This window comes from Passer montanus, unplaced genomic scaffold, assembly GCF_014805655.1.
Source record: "Passer montanus isolate IOZ18808 unplaced genomic scaffold, ASM1480565v1 scaffold94, whole genome shotgun sequence".
Taxonomy (NCBI): Eukaryota; Metazoa; Chordata; class Aves; order Passeriformes; family Passeridae; genus Passer; species Passer montanus.
This window is the reverse complement of record NW_024374812.1, coordinates 1267374-1280977: the sequence shown is the minus strand read 5'-3', so window position 1 is coordinate 1280977 and position 13604 is coordinate 1267374. Positions and strand designations below refer to the sequence as shown.

The 13604-nt window shown below is 38.2% G+C and overlaps 1 protein-coding gene across 1 annotated transcript; it reads right to left on the bottom strand.

The window, feature by feature from the left end:
- Positions 1-1371: 1371 nt before the first annotated feature.
- On the bottom strand, positions 1372-5976 carry CRISP2 (cysteine rich secretory protein 2). The gene is made up of 7 exons (XM_039696017.1): positions 5917-5976; positions 4979-5110; positions 3694-3784; positions 3147-3292; positions 2468-2562; positions 1693-1781; positions 1372-1499 (listed from the first exon to the last, which is right to left on the bottom strand). Exons 1-7 carry the CDS (start codon positions 5974-5976, stop codon positions 1372-1374), a joined length of 741 nt encoding a protein of 246 aa, XP_039551951.1.
- Positions 5977-13604: the final 7628 nt, after the last annotated feature.

Genomic DNA, 13604 nt, shown 5'->3' with positions numbered 1-13604 from the left:
ATTCACCCTTGTCCTGCTGCTCCATGCCATTGTTAAAAGTCTCTCTCCAGCTTCTCTGGAGCCTTGAACAGTGCCAGTGGTCATGAGGGTGAAACTCAGCTGCAGGAAGGTACAAAATCAAGGCTACCAGAAGTAATTTATATCCTGGAAACCATTAATTTCCGTAATTTGACACTCTCAATTGTTTAATATGATGGTAATTTGACCAGCAGAAACAGGATGAAAGAATAGAGGGGAGGAAACCACTGCTAAACTATATGTTTCTTTATGTTTTAATTATTTATTGAGCCAGTATTAGCTAAGAAACTTTGTGTGAGCAAGACTAGGCCCAGAATTTTAATATCTAATAAAAGGAGATATCCAGGCCAGACTAGGCCCAAAACTTTAATATCTATCAAAAGGGGATATCCTCTATACAGGTAGAAAATGAAAAAGTAATGCAGGTTCATGTCTGGGTATGGCTCACCCTCTTGTGTCTTTATCTAGAATTGCAGTCTTGTGGAGAAAATTATTTATACTGGCCTGAAATAAGAAGGGAAAGTGGTGAGTTCTGCCCTGCTCAAGGCTGGTTTATCTGATAAAAGGGCTATGGAAAACCAGGACCCTTTCAGGAGCAGCTGGAGGTCTGGTGGGACACCCAATGTGGTGCAAGGTTAGTGGGAAAGAGCCACAGGAATAAAGTCATCATTTATCACCTGCAGGCAGATGTAGCAGACTTTTTGTGATTAGGTCAGAGGAAAAGCTCCAGATACAATGTGTGCCTCCCTTTTTGCTTTGTACTTATTTTCCTTTCTCATCCACACTCACATGAAATATAAAAAAACCTCAAAATTCCATAAGCAATTTTCCAAATTAAAAAAAAAAAACAAAAACCACCCCTTTGTTTATAAATAAGTTTAATTACAAGCTCTGTTTGTGAACTGGTGGTAGATCATGTGTTTATTTAGCAGGAAGACATTCCATTAACAATGAAAAAAAAGTTAACAGAAGAAAATTTAGTGGCATCTAATGAATGATGCCAAAAAACCTGAAGTGTTTTAAAAGTGGGTTTCCCATTAAAAAAGAAATAAATCATTGGCAGATCCACTTCAAAGAAAGACAACACATTAGAAAGTAACACAACACAAAGAACAACACAAAGAAAGTAACACATTAGTAGCTTAAAACATGATTTCTACAAAACCTAAAATAACATCAGAGGTTATTTTGAGCTACTAGTCTAATTTAAGACTGAAGTAATGGTCAGATTTCAGATAAAATTATTAGCTACAGGTGAATCTGAGCAGATGCACTGAGAGTGAATACACTTTACTGTGGGTCCTACTCTTTCCTTAAAATCTCTCTGCAGCTGTAATGACACCCAGCAGGACTTTAGATGATTTGAGTGGTACATTTGCAGCTTGCAGGACACTTCTTCTTCACCAGTGAATGGCTGCAGCCAAACAGCATTTTCAGATTTTTGCAGTTTCCAAGGAGGTCTTGATACTTGCAAGGGTTGGCTAAAATAAAAGAGAGAGAAGCAAACTCATGAAATATTATGTGGAAACTGAGCTCTGGTTTGATGATTCTGCATTTTCCAGAAATTCCAGCTGTCCATGTCGATATAAACTTTGTACTTTTGCTCTGCTATTAAAATGGCTTGAATATTGTAGAATGTGGTTTGTTTTTTTTAAGGAGAATGGAGTAACTTACTGCAAAGTCCTTTGTCACAGTGGCCAGGACAGTCAGCACATTTTGGTCCACTTCTGTAAGGCATAGCTATTTGCATTGGGTTATTTCCTCTGAAATTTGAAAGAATTAGAGGAACAAAATTAATTGATTGATTGTAGATGTATAGCATCATCTATTAAAAAGTGTATGTGCTTCCTAGCTCTGCTTCTCTAATAGATTTCAACTGGTTGAGGTAATCATAAAATCACAGAATCACAGACTGCTTTGTGCTGGAGGAGGTCTTAGAGATCACTTAGCTCCAACACCCTGCCATGGGCAGGTTGCTCCAAACCCCAGCAAAACCCTTCTGAAATGAAGTTTTTACCTCTGTAAGAGATCACTTAGTTCCAACACCCTGCCATGGGCAGGGACACCTCCCACCAGACCAGGTTGTTCCAAACCCCAGCAAAACTCTTTTGAAATGAAGTTGTTACCTCTGTGAGTATTCATTTGCTGTTGGCTTCCACTTTACATCTGATTTTCTCCTTTGTGGTCAAAATTACAGCATGATTTGTGCCTGAGGCCTGATTCTGACAGAGATAAACCCTTGTTCATCTGCTAAAATTTCCTTAATATCTCTTTCAATGCAAAATAAACCAGATATTGACATTCAGCATGCAGCTAAACCCACAATTTACATTGGTATTTTCAACAGTATAAATGGTTAAAGTAGATTGCAATTAATTTATCCTATAGCCATTGATGTTTTGGAAACATATCCATAATCACCACGACTGAGTAAGAAGGGAGTACGTACGCAGGGCAGTATTGGCAAACGTAAAAGTATTTGTATGGGCCTGTGGGACAGTAGGAAACTGCACATCCCACCTTGTAACTGTTGTACCAGACTAGCTGTAGATTAAAAAACAAACACATTATTTCAGAGTGAATTCTTGTAAAACAACCCAAAACTTCATAACGTAACAGAACAAGAAAATATTTTCTTTTCCTTTCATTTCTTTTCTAGTCAGCTTTTAAATTTAAAGTTTAGCTGTTATAAAGAATACATGAGTTTACATTCTTCTGTATTTTACATAAAAAAGAGTTTCCTCCAATTTCCAAATGTTTTTGAACACAGTTTCTGGAAGGACACTGAAGTTGAAATTCAAATATTTTCATCATAGGTATTTGGCTTTGACGCTTCTTAATCACGTATTTCAATTCCTGTATAGAAAATATTCATTTCTAAATTAAAGGTTTTTCTACAGACTAATATTTTCTTTTTGGACAGCTCTTTCAAAATACTGGTTCCATCACCTCGTAATTAGATAGAAAAGAATTTTAGCTTATCATTCATCTTTGGATCAGAGTATGAATTATAGATAGTAGTTTGATGACATTGATATTTTTTTCCTGATTATAAATAGCTCCCAGCTGGCTTAAGTGTACTCCTATGGTTCTGGTGTATCCCTGTAGTTTGTTTCAAGTCTCCTTACCTGAGTGTAGCTCTCAACATTGACATTTTTTGAGATTGGTCCATATCCATACTTGAAATTGGAGGACTGACTGTACCACACTTGAATTGCATCAGCCCACGTCCTTGGGTAGGTTGACAGTAACACATTCTCACCACAGGTGACACCTGGAGTAGAAGTAAATCTATTTTATTAGGAGAGAAGCAAAAGACAGGGCAGGAGGTGGGACAGAGAGTCTGTAGCTATATGCTAAAAAATGCCTATGATGCCATTCACTTTCCCCTGTGATTTTTAAGGACTTGCAAAAATTGTCTTTCAGAGTGTTTATCTGACAAAAAATATGGTTTTGTTTAATAATCACAGAATCACAGAATGGTTTAGGTTGGAAGGGACCTAAAGATCATTTTGTTCCAACCTTCCTTCCATGTACAGGGCCACCTTCCATCTAATGATCCTAAAAAGCTATTCTACAACAGATTAAAGTCGTGCTTATTTCTATTTCACTTTCACAGGGGTCATCTGCAATCTGTCATCAACCCAGCAGCTCAGGCTCCATGCTTATCAGTACCATTAATAACTCTCCTGTCTCTTGGACTGATTTTCATCCCACACTGATTTGCCCATTTTTGAGCATTTTTGGCAGTTTTGTCACTCCAAACCTGAAAGACACAAAGGAAGAAGAATCCAGGTCACAGATAGGTTAGTGCAGCCCATGAGGAAAAAAAAAAAAATAGGAAATGGCTTGGGTGTTGAGCACTGAATGCTCCTATGACCCTCAACAGAAAGGAGTTGTGCTGATTACTCTCCTGGGGCACAGAAACCACATTTCTTCAACTCTTAAAAGTTTCAAAGATGGTTATCCTGCAGAGTTCTATCACACAGTCTTGATCTTCAGATGGTACTGATTTTTATAACATACTACTGCTTTCCTTCATCTTTGTTCTGAATGAACACTGGCAGGGTGCACTGGACTAAGTGGCATAAATCTGATTTTCAGCCCAGGTGCAGCTGAGTTGTGGTGATTAATATCAGCTGGGCTTTGAACCTGGAGAATGTTTCAGGTCTTGTAACGCAGGATTAACCACAAAACACTGACCAGATCATCTGCTCGTGGGACAGGGATAACAAGGATATCAAGGGTGACAGGGATGGGAGAAGTTTTGCAGATCTAGGTTTCTTTTGTCCTCCTGACAGTGTGAGATTCAGAAGCTGCATCTCCCCCTTTGCTTTGCATGCTCTTTCCTTCATCCAGAGTTTGCTTCTCTTCTTAGATTCAGAGAATCAGGGATAGTTTGGGTTGGAATGGACCTTGAAGGATCATCTAGTCTAAACCCTGTGCAATGAGCAGGGGCATCTTCAACCAGACCAGGTTTCTCAGAGCCCCATCCAGCCTGGTCTTGACACACCCAGGAATGGGGCAGCCACAGCTTCTCTGGGCAACCTCTGCCAGGGCCTCCCCACCCTCATCATAAAAATCTGCTTTCTATATCTTATTTTAATCTACCTGCTTTTAACCAAAAACAATTAGCCCTTGTGCTATTGCAAGAGGCCCTGATAAAGTATTTTTCCTCATTCTTATAGACACCCTTTAAGTACTGGAAGGTGCTCTAAGGTCCCTTTGGATCCTTCTCTTCCCCAGGCTGAGTACCCCCAGCTCTCCCAGCCTGGCTCCAGAGCAGGAGTGCCCTTGGAGTATCTTGCTGGCTCATGTTGAATTTCTCATCCATGAACATCTCCAAGTCCTTCTCATCAGGCTGCTCTTAATCCCTTCATCCCACACCTTCCTTTGATGCTGGGTTTGCCCCACCATTTCTTTTAAGAGAAAAGCAGGCTAGCTGTAATTCATAGCTCACCATCTTCAGCATGTTCCTGGCTGTGGGAATTACAGATCTCCGTATTTCATTGTGTAGTTCAAGGATCTGTTTTTCATTTTGAGACTTAAAATGAGGAAAGGTGAAACCTTTCACGCTTTTATATGGAAAACCCTGGAAAAAAATAACAGTGAAGGTCTCATTTAACAGAAATATAATAAACAAGATAAATTATGATCTTCTTGTCACTTTTTTTTGGTCAACGGAATCTACACCAATAACCGGTCTCATAAATCTTGTTTAACTTAAGACATCTATGGTGGTAGAAATAACATCTCAGCCAGTAGTTTTAGGCTGCAGCTATACTCAGGTAAAGAAAAGTATCAACTTATCACATGGTTAATGTCAGATTTATTGAAGAAAATTATAATTTTCTTTCCTAAAGTATTTGTTTCTTTTCATTCATTAATAAGAAGATCTTGATAAATACCTCTCATGCAAGTACCTGCATAGCAGATATCTTACAAACCTAATTCTCTCTAGGAGATTTATGAATCAGATTTCTGAATCTTAAATTATTAGTTTATTTATGAAAAATGTCTTTTTAAAATTAGCCCCGTGAAGGGAAGAGAATTTTGATAGGCAAGACCACAGAATGATTTGGGTTGGAAGCTCACAGGGCCAGTAGCTCTGAAGTCCCTGTCTTATACAGGGACACCTTCCACTAGAACAGGGTGCTCAACCAGTACATTACTACTATGATATGATAATAATGATAATAATTATGATAATAATAATGATAATAATAATAATGCAAAAATCTGTACAAAATGAAAGTTCATCTTCAATATGTTACATTAACACATTAACAATACTTGAACCCCATAACTATAATTCTCCAGAGACCACAGAATGTATCAGCTCAGATTTCTATACAAAGGAGCCAAATATGGGTGTCTTGCAGAGATGAATGTTCCTACCTGTCCATCAGATTGGTGTAACAAAGCAGCCAGGAGAATAATTGCAGTTAGTAGATCCATTTCTACAGGGGAAAAAACCCAAAAAATAACCCCCAAAATCCGTTAGTCTCTTTTGCATACATTTTATGGCATAATGTGATAAGTGAGCAAGATACGAAACTGTTGCAAAGTAAAGACTGCACAAAGAAGTTTATTTTAGTTGATCCTGAATATGGATGTGCTGAAACTGTGCATAGGCACCACTGCCTCCTACAGAGAGAAGACTCCACCTTGCATGGAAGCAGGGGCTGTAAGTAGCATAAAGTTGTGTGGTATTTGGAATAGATGGCTCAGTCCCTTTTGACTCCTTTATTCAAGATATCTTGAATTTGCAGCATTTTCTTCATGTCTGCCTCCCTGTATATAAAAACGCCCATAAATGTGTTTAGTACTGTCACATGAGTGCTTCTCAAGCCCCATCCATTGTGAGATTTGGTGCTTTGGAGTGGAGCATTGACCATATGGACTATAGTCTCCATTTCTTTCCCACTCCCTATTTCCTCATTAAATCACCATCATAAAGGCTCAAGCAAATTGTGGTGATCACCTCATGTTTCATCTAACACCTAGACATAAAGAAAACCTTCAAATATGATGTTATTAACAAATAATGTTGGCTACTGCACTCTGACTCCTGAGGCACCTCATGCAGGTGTACAGACACTCTGAAACCAAATCATATAAGCAGGATGCTTTTTCTGCACATTAAAAGAATCAGAAGTTATATATCTTTGTATTGATTAGGATATGTGGGGGGAAAGGTCTTTTTGGTTATTAAAAATATGTGGCAAAATCCCAAGGAAGACTAGCTTTGAGCTCAGCAGGCTGCCTTAAACCAGACAGGCAAGAGGGAAATAGAGATAACAAATCCCAACAAATACAAAATGCCTTAGAGCTGGCCTCTCAGAAAAATCCAGAGTGTGAGCAGGACTGGTCAACAGAAATCTAGGAAATTCTGCTTGATAGGGAAACTATCATTGTAAAAAAAAAATTGTCCCCCCATTTACTTTAGAATCGCTATCCCTTGTCCTATCATGTCATTCAGATATCGTCTTTATCTTGTTTTGCTGTGATTTCATAAGGAAATCATTTGCATGTGGTAGAGGAAGGGATCTCAGTGATATCAACTAAGAATAAATTCTTAAACTTCAGGGATATTTTTAGACACTGAGGAGCTGTCCTGCCCTTCTGTACACACAGAAACAAAAGATTTTTGGGACATCCCAGATTAAATACTGCAACAGGAAACATAAAATATTTCTAGATCTGGAGTTAAAGTTGATTAAATACTACTGCACATCTGCCACAGTCTACCATCAAATCTATCTCTTGGATGAAATCTGTTGGGTTTTACTTTTAAAGCCAAATGATGATGTTCCCAGATAGAATTTTCCTTCCCTTTCAGTAGTGCTCAATCCACTAAATCACTTCTATGCTTCTGAAAAACAAATGCCAGCAACACACTTTTAGGCAGCTCTACTTGAAAACCTGAGGTTTTATGAAAATTTGATTGAGTGTAGAAACAAATAAAATAAATTGAGAGCTTCAAAACTGTAAACAAATTTCTATTTGAAAAATATGGTCTTTATATTTAATCCTGGTATTTCATTCCTCAGTATAACCTTTCTCCTGCCATCTGATACAGCTTTCAGGGCATTGCAAGTATGAAAGTTTGGCAGAGTGGGAATATTTGCTTTTCATTTATTTTAATATATTTTTCCTCTACCTTCTCTGAACTTCTTTAAATTTCATTAGAGTAATTTACTGTCCATTAAGAAAAGGTAATCAGCTTATTAGATACTACAATATATATTAGACATTTCAGCAGCATATGTACCTGAAAGTTTGGATAGTTAACATTTAGAGATGACAAAATTCTGAGTTCAGCTGTACTGGTGTATCCCAATAGTCACATGAAATAAATTTAACACCAAAATAATTCAAAAGACATTAGAAAAATATTTCCTATGACTGACAATCCCATGCAAAATGGATTATTTTATGTTCACATTTGAAGGAAGAAGCAAGTGGGTCCAAGTGTTACATTTTGATCTAAAGAAATACAGAAATTAGACTCCACTGAAGCAATTTTTCATTCATACTCATGAAAATTGTGGTTTCAGAGAAGATATGTTTTATTTTACAGTCTTTCTCTAAGATATTATAAGTATAAATTTTCTTTCAATTATCACATTATCAATTATTGGTACAACTCAGCTATTAATTCCACTAAAATTTGTACCACAACGAACAAGAGACTGCATGGATAAAATCTCTAAGGCTGAAATTCAGTTCTGCATACATTACCTTCATCCACCAGAATCCTTCTGTACCTGAGGAAGTGGCAGGAGAGGCTCTCCCTAGTCCAGGGTTATATATATATACATTTCCCCTTTTTTTTTTCCTTGTCAATATTTATTGCTGATAAATGACATCAGCTTTGGGGCTGCCCATTGCGCAAAGAAGAAATTTTCTTAAGGAACAGGTGACTGAAAGTGAACCAATCCAGCTGCATTGTTCTGGATTTTTTTTCCTTGTCTCCAGGGTAAGGAAAAAGAGAAGACAGAAGACCTCTCCTTTTGCAGAACTTCAGGGTCTAGTCTGATCAGCAAGCTACAGTGCTAATGTGTTCACAAGATAAAATCTTAAGTTCTGAGCTGGTTCTTTTACAGTTGTCTTTCCTATTTCTGGCAAAAGTATGGGATAAATATTTGGAAGCAGAGACATAAGTGAGCATCTTAGCTGTACACAGAATGACCTGTACTGTGGGCAACACAGTGATGTGTTCTTCCAAGTTGTTCCTGAACTTCCATTTGCTGAATAAAACTTATATTCCATTAGCTCACTGAGGCTGTGACACTGGGCATCACTTTTTACCAGCACATGTAGTGATAGGACAAAGGGGGATGGCTTTAAACTGAAAGGGGGCAGAATAGATATTAGGAAGAAATTCTGGACTATGATTGTGCTGAGACTCTGGAAGAGGTTGCCCAGAGAAGCTCCGGCTACCTCATCCCTGGAAATGCTCAAAACAAGGTTGGATGGGTCTCTGAGTAATCTGGTCCAGTGGAAGGTGTCTCTGCCCAAACACGGGGTAATCTTTAAGGTCCCTTCCAACCCAAACCATTCTGTGATTCTTGTACACATAACTCACCCCAGATGTTGCTCAAGATTAAGTTACTGCAGAACAGCTGCAGATATTTCACATCTTCAGTCCGGGGAGATGTGTGGCATGTGCTCTGATCTAGCATAAAATGGTCAGGGTTGAAAAGACCCTCCGAGTTCCACTCCCCTGCCATGAGCAGGGACACCTTCCACTAGTCCAGGTTGCTCCAAGCCCTGTCCAACCTGGCATCACTCTGCTCATCCTTCCTTCTTGCAGAATCTTTGTTTGCACTCTCTTATAAGGTTAAATATCACAAAGGCAGCTTCAACAGACCCTCACTGCTCAAACACAACCTTTCTTGCCTCCTTCCATGCAATCTGTTTGCTGTCAGAAGGCATAAAGCATCTGCACATCTCCTTATTCCTTTCTTGGTTCACTTCCTCATCCTTGCCTTTGCTGTGGTGTGTTGCACACTGAGCACCCTTTCCACCACACTGGGTGCAGCTTGCTGCCCATGCTGCAAGTCAATATTGCCTCACTGTTTCCAGATTTCTGCAGAATTCCTGCAGCTGTCTGCTGTTGCCAGAATTCCAATATTGTATTATAACCCGTGTTGGAAAACACAGCTGCCTTTGTTCTTCCTTTGTACAGCGGGCAGCACTCACGGGAAGTTGCCTCTGATAAGGTCTCCCATATCCTTCCATGTTCTGAGATAAGGGCACGGTTACTTTTTTATCTGAAGTGCTTGTGACAATTTTGATGAGACGAGGGTTATGACCATAAGAAAGCCTCATGAGACAGCTACCATAGTTATTGACTGCATTTCTGTAGACTGTAAGGGGAGGCAGTCCAGCAGCTCCAGATTCCCTGGGAGATATTTCCATTCTTTTACCCCATCCACCCAACTCAACAATTTTCATTCATTCACAACAGTCACCTGAGCTTTATTTGTACTGTTAAAATGAAATTATGCTACTACAGGTATTTCTTTAAAGCGTGCCCCACCTGTTTGAATAGTGAAAACAATTTGTTCTTTAAAGGATGACTGTCAGATATGCTACATTTCATGCTCTGTGGCTGAAATAGTTGGGAAGAAAGAAAAGATTAATAAAACTGACATCCGGAGCCATGGTACAAAGAACAATTTAGCATAGCAATTCCCACTTCCTCATGTGAGTTACCTGAAGGGGTGAGGTAATTTAATTAAAAAATTAATTAAGAATTTATTCAATGGAGTTCTGCAAACGTATGTATATTTTAAAAGATAAATCTATGGAAAGTTCTTAAAAAAAGATCAGCTTGAGTGATTTGACTGTGACTGTTCTCCTCCAGGCCTTGTGTAAACCTGAACTGCAGGAATCTGATTTATTTCAATGAATGAAGACAAAAATCCGCTTCCTTCAATTCTTTATTTCCACTGAAGTCAATGACAATAAAAGCAGCACTTTAAAATCCATGCAGTTCTGGGTGGTTCAGAACATTGCACAGATCTTTTTCTTGGCTGTCAGAACACCTTGCAGATCTAACTTCGTTTGGCAAAAAGAAACATTATTGATTTCTTCCACTCCAGATTATCATTATTATTATTATTAGAGAGAAAAGCAGCAGAGTCAATAAATCAAATAGTTCCTGTAAGAGTAACTGTACATAAGCACAGTATAATGGAATAATGAAATAAAAAGTGTTGTCCAGAAACTTTTAAAGGAGTCCTTCTAGTCCTTCTCTTGTGCTCCCAGAAAGTGATCTGTAAAAAATAAGCTGTTCCTTAGATATGATTTTCCATATATTTATAGAAAGTTTGCAACAAGGAGATTTCATGGTTTCCTTGGGTGATGAATATCATTCTTTTGCAGTTCTATTATTCCAGAAAGTTTTTAAGGTCTAACATACAAAATTGCAGGAGGGATTTTGTGCATGTGTGTGAAAGTCATTCTCATGAAGCCCAAAATGGATTAGCAAATAATTCAATCAGAACAATCATACACTTCTCATATCAAAGTTCAATATGTGCCTGTGTTCATGCTCTTTTCAATCTTTGCTGAAATGGGGCAAAGCTGAGCACTGTAAAAATGCATAATTGTCATTTTTTTAAGCATATAGGGATTGTTAATATAGCTTCACTTTAGATCTAGGAAGTCAATAGGAACATTTTCTAAATCTCTGCTATGGAACACAAGAATCTGACTCCAGAAAATAAATTTGGGGTAAAATGCATTCCATCTCCTGTGACAACCCAATAGTGAAAGCACCTGCATTTTATCTTGAGTTTTTCTTGTAAATACATAAAACACACCTCTGAAGCCACCTTTGGGGAGCAACATATCTAATATATTGAAAATGTTATATTAGAATAAAAGAAAATATCAAATACAGGTCAACGAGAGAGATGAGCTTCATTCCTTCAATCATATTGTTCTCATAAACCAAATAAACCAATGCCTGTTGTAAGTGAATTATAACAGTGTGAAGGGATATACAGCAAGTGAACAGGGAAGAATTCTGTGTGGAAACCATTAGGATAACATTATTTTTTTTCACATATTTCTTTCTTGGTGAGAGTCAGGCATAACCAAACCAAAGCCCAGCTGATCATCTAGAACAAATCCCTTATTTGAACTAAATCTGGCCAACAGGAAACAGAGCAAACAAACCATAATGACTTTTCTAAGAATTTAAGCTGAATTTTGATATAGGTGATTTATGAATTTTTATTGTTATTTAAAGGAAGTGAGAATACACCCCTTCCTCTCTAGCTAATAGTGAAAGACACAAAGCAATGCAGACTCAAACTATCACAGAAAGCCCAAATGTAATGATCATCTGGAGGCATTTGTTTATGACTCATAGATAAAACAGTTTTTATGTTCCATTTACATGGTTAATAACTTCAGACATACTTGTCTGAGAAATACAGGCTACACCTGTATGAACCTGTAATGAACACCCCTTTGTTTGCTGCTGGAAGAAGATTTTCTATAATTTAGCAGTAGTGACAATGTGGGGCCTTTTACTGTGAAATATTTCAAAAAGTGTGTGTGTGAAATTAGTTCCTTAAAATGCTTATATTCCTTAAATGCTTATATATGAGAATTTTAGTCTTTTCATGTATGTGGCATAAAAGTAAACCAGAGTTGTAGAGGGGGCAGAAAGAAGGTTGATCTCCTTGTAATGGTGTCCAGTTGGTAAAAAATACCTTGAACTTCTTGCAACAAAAAGTAATGTTAAAATGTGTTAGGAAACAGGGAAATCAGGGAAACCTGATTTCCAAGTCAGTCAGTCTCACACAGAGCATTCTATTGGACTGGCTGCAGTAAGGAAATGAGAAATATCTGGAGCTGTGAAAAGAAGTATTTATAGAAACTCTACTTAAAATCCTAGCTTGAAGAGTCATTTGGAAATTATATTGCTGATTAAATGCATTTTGACTCATAATAGCTCCTGAACCAGCTACATTTGACCCCAGCCAAGCTGCTTTGTGGAGTGACTTCTCACCTTTTTTTACAGTCTGAAACTGGAAATTACTTGATAGAAGATGAATAGAGGCTACATAACCAGAGGGTATTTTAAATAGCCATTCAAAGCATATCTTGACTGAGAGGGCTTTCCATACACTTTGCTGAAGCTTCCAGGAGCCACAGAGCTGCTGGATGGGGAGAAAGGGAAGAAAGGGCATTTATTTGCTAGGAAAGGCCCTGAGAAAAAGTGCTGCAAAGGCAGACACAGATTGCTGTGTTCTGCGTCCTACAATACTTTTCCCTTTAGAAAGATGTGATGTGACAGAAAATGTATACAGAGTCCAGAAAGATGAACCTAGAACACATTGTTCTGTAATAACCAATAGAAAATGATTGCTAAGGAAAAAAGTATTTCCAGATTGAAACTGATACACAACTTTTACAGCCTTCTGCTTTTGGAAAGTATCCAGCTGTTCACATGAGTATCAATGTTATCTCAGTATGCATGCTTATGTTGCTGCTTTTCTATGGCCAAGTCAGGGATAAGCAAATACAATGCAGTTCTTAATGAATCAATGAACAAACTATTCTGAGGTAAGTCATAAAATACAGTTCAATTATACAGCTTTCTTACTAAAAGAGGGTACCTGAAACTAGTAGCTTTCTACTACATTTTCTACTTACATCTAAATAAGTTCTCCCACCAGAAGGAGAGAGATCTTGCAGTTTAGTGAGGACCTAAATCTCAATGTAGCAGCCCATAAAGAGACACTTGGCACCATCTCATATAAACCAAGACACCTTTGCAGTGCTAAGGATGTTGCAAGTGCATATGGAAGACTTCTGCCTTTCCAGATTTTATCTGGAGCCCTGGCAGGACACCCTGAGGAATGTCAGGAAGCTGCAGACTCACAACTGAATTAATGCTTTGAGGAATATGAAAAGCTAAGAGAATTGGGATTGTTCACTCTGGAGAACAGAAAGCTCCAGGGATACCTTAGACCTTTCAGCACCTAAAGGGGAGCCAAGGGAGCTGGAGAGGGACTTTTGGCAAGGTCATGGAGTGACAGGACAAGGGGGGATGACTT